The sequence below is a fragment of the Mucor mucedo genome, assembly GCF_025094135.1.
Source record: "Mucor mucedo strain NRRL 3635 chromosome Unknown EV154scaffold_65, whole genome shotgun sequence".
Classification (NCBI taxonomy): Eukaryota; Fungi; Mucoromycota; class Mucoromycetes; order Mucorales; family Mucoraceae; genus Mucor; species Mucor mucedo.
The window spans coordinates 65,906-75,066 of NW_026252349.1; the positions used below are offsets into that span (position 1 = coordinate 65,906).

Consider the following 9,161-nt stretch of genomic DNA (forward strand, 5'->3'; position numbering starts at 1 on the left):
TAAGTTCGATCGCACGTTATTGATGTTTTTTTTCCTCTAAAAAAACACTTCGGATTGGGAAAATTTATGGGAAATTTTGATTTCCCAAAGTTAAGGGTTTTTTATCGGGCACTGCTGGGGGTAAAAAACTTTTAATTTTCCCTTAATTAGCGGGCAAATCGACTTTTATCGGGCACTGCTGGGGATGCTCTTAACATATAAAATCGCATATAAAATCATTCCATTGATCCTTGATCCACAGGTACATAATATCATAACACTCATAAAAAATAATAGCATAAAAAATATCCTGAGTTATACATTTACAACTCAGGGTTACTAGATATTCCAATAGAAGATCCCATTTCGAATAATAGATTGGCTACACTGATAAGGCCCATCAGTCATTAGTAGATACAGCCAATAATACCAGGTGAACACAAACTAGCCCATAATTTTACCCACGCTTTAAGTAACTATAAATACCCCGCTTTCTTTCAGAGATGAAAGAGGGGTTCACTGTTAATAAGAATAAAAAAGCCTACAAGCAATATTAATCTTATTCTTCCTGTTTTTTTTATCTTTTATTTTTCCGTGTCAAACAAACCGTTTTTCCACATCCAGCTTTAGACGACGATGCTAAAATTATCCGTTTAAATCTCAGTCACCTCCCCTTTTGCTACGAGGAAGAAATCTTAATTGGATTAAGAAAAAGCTTGAACATCTTTGGACGTATTGTTGATGTAGGAGTCTCATTAGAAAAAGATTTTGGGACCTACGTCGGACAAGGATATGCGGTCATTGACACTTACCAATCAGCCGAAGCTGATATCCCGTATGCTTTACTGACGCACAATGTTCCTTGGTGTAACTCACCATTTCGTGGATTTAGAGCTACTTGGCATAATATGCCACCCTTCTGTACCTACTGTCACGATGCTACGGGTACACATAATGCTCGAGACTGCCCGAAGACACGCCACCACAAGCGTGCCGAAATCGTTCTTGTCAAGGCACAACCTAAATGCTGGGAGTGTGATAGCAGGGGGCATCTGCGATATGCATGTCTGTTAAAAAAGCCTCGTCGAACACCAACTTCACCAAAGTTTTCCGATTACATTACACCTGATGTGGAGCCTACATCCCGGGATTCGATGGATATCACTGAGCCGGTAGTTCTTGATTCCGACGACGAAGACATGAACATGAATGCAATTCCAGAACGGAAGGATAGTTTATCCGATATTTAATTAGATGCCCGTCTTTTCGATGTGCTGGATAATACATATCTATCTACGTCAACTCCAATGGAAACTGTTGCATCAGGAGATTGTACCAACAGCAGCCCAAACAATGATGTAAGTTCAATGGAAGGTCAATACAACTGTACTCCGAGAACACCGTCATTACGCCCTCGGAATACATCTACATCTGACATATTCACAACCAGTACCGAAACTGGAATAATAACGAGTGAGGCTAACAGCTGTAAAAAGATGAAGATTATGCTCACTAAGAATCCTGATGGTACCTACAGAAGTACCAAGCTTACTGCAATAACAGGCCTGAAAAAATTCTAGTTGCGACGTTGACGAACATTTCTAACGTTTGCTTGTTCATTTTGGGTTCTTGCTCTTCTCTGTTGGTTCTGGGGAACCTCTCCACGTCGAAATCTTGGGAGAATGCCACTTCCAGCACGAAGTGATCGAACAATACATATCAACCATGTTCAAGAAAGCAGCCATATCACGATTCCATAGACGAGGAACAATCCTATTTGTTATTAGTAATGGATCTACAATTTTGATTTGTACATCTGTCACAAGGAAAAAAAAAATTATTAGATAAAAAAATTATTAACAAGTAAAATCAACATACCTTAAGGGACTATGTCTGATTACACGAGTATTTAGTCTTTGTCTATGAGGGCGCGGGTCATAAATCATCGGAAACGTTTCAAGACTTCTACGTTTACAAGCTGGGCAGCACTGAGTTGTCCTAAATTCACCAATTAAGTAAACCCTTTTACAAGCTTTTTAAAGCAACCGACGGAATCAAGGCCTCGGACAGGCTCATGAAACCTTGCATCAGGAGTAGACTAGCTACCCATAACATAAACAGCTTCAACACCGAACTGTTCATCTAGTTTTGAAATAAGATCCTCGTTTCCTTGCTGCTTTTTAAAATAGGCAGATAGCCGCAGTTTTCTGTGCATGGGATGAGCAGTACGATGATTAATTCGGAAGTTGACATATTGGTTTTGGATGATGCCTGTCATATTAGACCTGTTTGCAAGATAATGTTCAACTTTATCTCTATTCAAGGAATCGTGATTAATCAAAAGCCTTTCGGCAGTTGTTACTCTAGCGGGTTTCATAGTTTCACAGCTTCACGGATCGACGGTATTTTTTAATTTTTTCAAACTTGTGTTGGTACTGTTTAGTAAAGTGAAACTTGACTGGATTGTTTGCGGTTGACTTTTGATGCACAAAGAATAGCAAATCTCTTCGTCCAGGATCAATCGTAACACATCTTCCAACAGTTTCTTGGGCAATCTCTCGTAAAATGTACTGATTTGGTTCTACCACAACAGCAAAACGATCGGTGTATCTGCTCTCACGATCCCCTATTTTCTTGATCACAGTTACACCTACTCCATCCGTTTGAATAGTTCCTCTAAACTGGAGCTCGCCATTTTCTTCGTGTTTAAGTGAATCCGGGTTTAGGTTAATCACTTCACGCCAAAGTGCTATCTTATCTTGACGATTAGTCCACCGACGACCAAGAATATTTTGACAAAGAATTTTTGAATTGATGGTTGTGTAGAAAAGGAATCCAAGAGCGGCGTAATGGGAAGCAATTAAACAGAGGTAATTCTATATCAATAAATGATAAAACCAGTTTGTAAAAAGCCCGCATATGCTCAACTGGTTTTGCTTTGGAATCATAATAAATGCTATTACCACGAAACCGGTAGTCAGCGGGATAGCTGGTTAGGACAGGGCAAAGAATTTCAAGAGCCTTATTGTAGATAGGGTCCCCAAACTGCTCTCCCTCTAATACAAAATCTTGAGGAAACCTTCTAAGTATAATTTCCTTAAATCTTGTCCCCGGCTCAGTTATTTCTCTGTACATTTTAGATTTTATCAGTGCTTCAATTAGTCCCTCACGTCTTCTATAAGCAATTAATTCGGCTTTTCTTTGTCTGATACCGAGTAGATCACAGCGGCGCACTAGGTGGTAAAAATGTACCACCGGTTGATTTTTTGAACTTCCGGATGTGAAATTGTACCACCGGTGGTAAAAATGTACCACCACAAACTTGCAATTTCTATTTTTTTTTCCTTCATATTTTGAGAGATTATGTCAAAACTTGTTTGGGAGAGTTAAGAATTGAGATATCTCAGAATTCGGTGTTGATAAATTGCACCTGGGGTAAGCTTTCCCGTGATATCATGATGAAATACATCATCATGTTGAAACGATTAGCCAAGAAAGGTAAAATAGACTTGGATAGATGCCAGGACTACTGGGGAGCAGAAAGGTTGTTGGCAAGTGTAGCTCACAGCAGACTGTGAAAAAGTGTAATACAATGACTAAGCAATCACACTTATTTATTATTATGTTTCTAATGCGTTTTCTGTAGAACGTGTCAACCCGGGAAGCAGGATCTTTGTCGAATGACGAAGAGACTATTCCCTCTATTGTTAAACTAGAGGAAGAACGGAATAGTCCTCTGCATGGCGATGAGAATACTGGTGTCGAAGAGCTCGAACAGACTTTAGAAGATGACCGTATCTACCGCCCTAGAAGAAAAATAGCCAGAAGATAACTAAAATTTTTATAAAATTCGCACAATAATCTAATAGATTAATAAACTTACTTTTTTTTTTTTTTTTTCCTCTTTCTCTTTCTTTCTCTTCGTAAATTCTTATTTACATTACCTAAGTTTTGTAATATATGATATGAGTACAATCTCGCAGATTTTAGAAAAGACAAAACAATAAGAAAAGGTAATATAGCATATATAAATACTCATCCTATTCCTGGCTTATAAGTTCCGTAGAAAGTTTGTATATTCGCTTTGTGACATATGGTGAAGGTACTAGATAATATTACTTTTTCATTACGTTTTTTAACTGTGTTGTATAGATTCAGAGCTTTTTCTGTGCTGATATTAAAGGCTTCAAGATGTAGAAAAGCTTCTTCCAGGCTGATGAAATGGTTTTTAGGCCATAGGAAATTTTTTTAGCCTGCATTTTTTTTTATTTTAGTCTGTATTTTCTAATTTTGGGGCGATTTATTTTTATTTTAGGCTACATTTTTTTATTTTAAGCTGTATTTCTCAGGGAAGTCCAACTTTTTTCTTAGTCTTATATGCTGTTATATTTTATGATTCCCTTGGTTCTTTATGAGGTTTATTGAAAGACTTTTTTTGCCGTTATATCTTGTTGATAGTAAGTTAATTAAAATTTCTATTTAAATGTTTTCTGGCGATGATATGGATGCACGTTCAGAAGCTTCGAAGTGAAAATACAAAATAAAATACCAAAAAAAACGTTTTCTATACCCCTATATTTTCACAGTTTTTGTGTATTTATACGTAAATTTTTTTTCGATTATATAATGCTTTAAAGTAATAAAAGTGCAACGGAATGATTAAAAAGACATTTTAAAGTGGTAAAAATATGCAACAAAATGAACAAAAAGACATTTTAAAGTGGTAAAACAAACAACGGAAGGAACAACATATCAGTTAGTGTTCGAACTTTTTGAGCTTGCACCGATCTTGCGCCAGTTCGAACAAAGCTCGAACCGAGTTTTTGTACTCGAGCTTGCGCCACTTTTTTTGGGTTCGAGCGAGCTTCGATCGATGCTCGCTCGAAGCTCGCTCGGCTAAAAAGTCGATAGTAGTCACTTTAAATGTAAGGTCCTTGAAAGACTACAGATGGCATTTCCCCTTGATTTTAATCTTTTCTTCCCTTTACCATTTTTTTTTATTTATGCTCTAATAATTCCAATTAAAATGCTTTGGCCTTTATTTAATTGTACAACCAACAAACACATTTAGCATAGAAAATGAAACAGTGTTGCACACTATACCCAACTAAGCCAATTTTTTACAGCAACCATAGTAACATGACGTAGCAGAATTAATAAAAACTTTCATGTTCACAAATCCAAATGTATTATAATTATAGATGCAGTAATAGTTTGATATAATTATCCGAATTTGGTGTTAAGGCTGGTAAAAAAAAAAAGTTTTCTTTTTCTTTTCCCAACTTCGATTTCAATAAATAACATTTTTATTATCATAATTTTCTGTAATTAACATCACTTTGACATGCACTTTGTGTAATAAAAAGGGCGAGCGATTTCGAGCTATCGTATTCGCAGCCGATCCGAGCTTAAGAAACTTCGAGCGAGCTCGAGCTGCAAAAAAACGCATCCGAGCGATCTTCGACTGGAACACGATCGAAGCTCGCTCGAGAGTTTCGATCTTCATTCCGAACACTAGACCTGCCTCAAAGATGTCACGAAGAAACCTGTTGGTGTAATCCTCACTGGTGTCACTGCTGTTCATGAACGAGTTGTATACCCGTCTGATAGCCTCCTCACGAGAACGCTTGTTACCAAACTTCTTTTCAAACGTGGCCTTGGCTTCGGTCCAGTTCTTGCAGATTAGGAGATCAGTATCCACCCAAAGATCATAGTCATAAGACAATGCCAAAGGCAAGTAAATTCTCCAGACTAGTTCGATGTCACCGGTGGCTGTCTTCATCACCTTTTCAAAGATCTTGAGAAACTCCTTCGTAGTATCGTATTTCTTTTCTCCAGGGAAAAGGGGCAGTACTAGTGGAGGTTGGTTAAAACTTTGGGATATCCGAAGTGTTCAATCGAAGAGGTCTACTGTCATTCGCCCATTTAGAATGGTCAGTGCCTTTCATCCTATTAGAGTCAGCCTTATTCTCCATGGCAGCTTCAATGATGCTGATACGACTGTTTAATACGTCTACTCTGACCAAGCATTGGTCACATTCCGAGTCATCCTAACTGGTCGTTCCATTGTCAACAGCCTCAAACAAAACGTCAGCTCTAGCGAGCAAGCGCGTTCTTTGGTCCTTCAACTTGGCAAGAAGAGTGGCATTGGACGATCCATTGATTACGGAAGGGGTAGCAGACCAGTCAGTGCTACGAACAACACTGATTACTTCAGGTTCAACAACAGGGTTCACCTGACTTTCGACGTCAGTCATCTCGATATCCTCTTCACCAAGGATAGGAGCAGAGTTGGATTCCAAGGAACCAGAGACATTAGAGGCAGAACCTTCTTGAGGGGCTTGCGAGCCAGTAGGAGTAGATCCACGTGAAACAACAGAGTTGTTTTGGGGAGAGGAGATAGATTCAGATTGGTTTGACATATTGACGAAGAGAGTAATTGAAAAAAAATGTAGCAAAAGTAGGCTTAAAGAGGATAGTTTTGCAGAAAAAAAGGTAGAAAAAAACAATAGGATCAATTAGAATTCTTGTCAGAGTTTATTGATGTTAAAGTTAACTAAAGATTTAAAAAGAGGAAAAATAAAGAGTATTTATAATAAGTGGAGTGGACGAGACTGAGGATACTACTCTTAACTATGAGTATGCTATCAATAACAATATCTATATTGGACAATTAGTGCTACGCATAGTCAATAGAGAAATAATAACAATAACATGTCTTAAGTTTGGACATTGGTGTTACGATACCGTGACACTTTAAAATAGTGACCGGCTTTAGCGAATTCCTTTTTTATGCCTGATCATGATTTAGCTATCATTTATCAGTGATGATGAGATATGAATTTATTATGTATAATCTATATGTGTGATTTAGCACACGATTGAGACATTGCCTGATATCAACGTTCTCATCTTCTTGGATGGCACGCAAAAAAATTGTATTTTGAGAATGAGTGTGCATGTGTAGTGATGTTGTGGGCTGTCACTACATATTTTTCGAGCCTTTCATGTCGCTCTGGTACCCAACCAATACCATCAATAGAGGTTTAACAGATATAATACGATCACCAGGAGCCAAAGAGCTAGATGTACTCATATTGCTTCCAGGTGTACCCGGCTTACCAGACAAGGATCTATCAGAGTCCATGCTGGTAAAAAAGGGCAGTTATTTGAAGTAAGAAGTTTGCTACACACCCAGAGGAATGTTTTGCAGACCATTTGGTAATGGGGGTGAGCTGGTGGGTCTTTGGGGGTCTAAAAACGATATAATAGCGATTACGTAGCATCAAAATAATAAAAGTTTATTGGATAAAAATGTATACAAATAATCATAAAAAAACTGTTGCTTTGGATGAGGATGTCCAGCCGTAACGCGATAAAAGCAAATACCAAAAGATAGAAGAGAAAGACACTATTGTAAAAAGCATGTTAGAAAACCGAAGGGTAGTATTGGCATTAGCCTAAATACGCGTACCTTGTAACTTTACGAGAGGGACAAGCAGAGGAAAAATTACACTAAAAATTCATTTTAGAAAGGAAAAATGATATAAAAAAGATGGAAATGTCATACCATACTAGGATTCAGAACGCCAAAAGTGAAAAGCAGCTTAAGAGAAGATATAATATGTTAATAAATGCACTAAAAACAAGATTTAACAAAAACGCGTGTATATTACCCACAGTACACAAAGCAATACTTGCATTCAATTTTCTGTTGATTAATGAACTGTTAATCAGGTTCTTATAATATGTGTATTAATTGCCTTAAGACGATGGCTTCTTAAAGACGAAACGAAAGTTAATCATATTTTTTATTAAAAAAGGGAGATAGAAGGGAGAAAGAAGGCAGAAAGAAGGGAGAAAGAAGAGAGAAAGGAGAAAAAAAAGAAAAAATGTGATTTAAAAGTATCAGCATTTTGTTACACTACATGAGACCAAATCTGTAAATGAAGGCAGTTAAAATTTTTTGTCAAACTTCGTAATTTACAATTATACTCACAACGCAAAGCAACGTCTTTTAACGAATTCTCTATTTACAACGATGATACTTACTGCACAATTTGTCACATAAATCTCACAACCAATACTGACCTTAACCGTCATCAAAGAATCATCCATGGGCGTGCAAGAAACGCACATGTTGAGTAAGAATTCACCGCAAAATTTCTATGGCGGTCAATTTTTGATCAAATAATAACCCGCAAAAATGCGATGAATTTTTGACCCCAATCAACGGGACGGCGGTCAATTTTTCACCGTAATCGCGGCGATGGCGGTAAATTTTCACACTTTTCGACCGTAATCTTCGCGAATGCGATCAATTTCTTCACTTTTTGACCGTAATCTTCGCGAATGCGATCAATTTCTACACTTTTTGGCCGTATTTATCAAGAATGCGATACTATTATTGGTCGTATTTATCACGAATGTCATCAATTGTTTTACTATTATTGGCCGTATTTCAGCGGTATCCTTAAATTATCCCTTGCTTATCAAAATTTATACCCTTGTATTATGAACAGTTATGTGTTTATGTTATGAAAATTTTTATTTATTTTTTATTAAATGTTTATAAAATAATAACGGCGAAAGGGATTATGGATTATGAGGTGAAATTACAGGTAAAATGGAAGGGTATTATACAAATAGAAAAGCTACATACCTAAAATTAAAGATATTAGTGGGTGGCTTATGTAGATTACAGTGCTGTTTTACTTACCTTATCTTATCGCGTGCTTTGTATTGACACGTAAGAGTATTATACGAATAGAAGAGCTACATATCTAGAGTTAAAATTATTAATGGGTGGCTTACACAGGTCACAATCACTTATTTATTTACCTTAGCATAGCCTAGCGAGAGTTTTGTATGCATTATATCTATAGAATACAGTGTTAGAGTATAATACAATCAAATATAATCACTGACTTACATTACAATTGAATGGTTACAACCAAAAAGAGCAGGTTTAGTTAGTTGCACAGAAGAATATTGAACTTACCTTCACGGATGCGAGAAGTCCACTAACTAGTTTACCTTATAGTTAGGGATGGGATGGGGGCTGGACATCTCTATATTTACATCAAAGCTAAATACAAAAAAAAAATTGTTAGGGGAAGAAAAGAAAAAAATAGAAGGTTTTTTATACAAACTTTTTTAGTTGACTTTTAAAAAAAACGGAT

The 9,161-nt window shown here is 36.9% G+C and overlaps 3 protein-coding genes across 3 annotated transcripts; 2 read left to right on the forward strand and 1 right to left on the reverse strand.

Annotated features, from left to right (window-relative positions):
• Positions 1-542: 542 nt before the first annotated feature.
• On the forward strand, positions 543-1,061 carry EV154DRAFT_591526 (uncharacterized protein; the record flags this gene model as incomplete). The annotated part of the gene is made up of 1 exon (XM_051606898.1): positions 543-1,061. A coding segment is annotated over one exon (519 nt), but the record flags the coding sequence as incomplete, so codon positions are not given.
• An 860-nt stretch (positions 1,062-1,921) lies between these two features.
• Positions 1,922-3,114, reverse strand: EV154DRAFT_591530 (uncharacterized protein; the record flags this gene model as incomplete). Its single annotated transcript, XM_051606899.1, has 4 exons — positions 1,922-1,977; positions 2,086-2,342; positions 2,416-2,855; positions 2,908-3,114. The coding sequence occupies 4 exons, from the start codon at positions 3,112-3,114 to the stop codon at positions 1,922-1,924; spliced, it is 960 nt and encodes a 319-aa protein (XP_051456157.1).
• A 338-nt stretch (positions 3,115-3,452) lies between these two features.
• EV154DRAFT_565071 (uncharacterized protein) lies at positions 3,453-3,811 on the forward strand (the record flags this gene model as incomplete). The annotated part of the gene is made up of 2 exons (XM_051605876.1): positions 3,453-3,536; positions 3,626-3,811. The coding sequence occupies 2 exons, from the start codon at positions 3,453-3,455 to the stop codon at positions 3,809-3,811; spliced, it is 270 nt and encodes an 89-aa protein (XP_051456158.1).
• Positions 3,812-9,161: the final 5,350 nt, after the last annotated feature.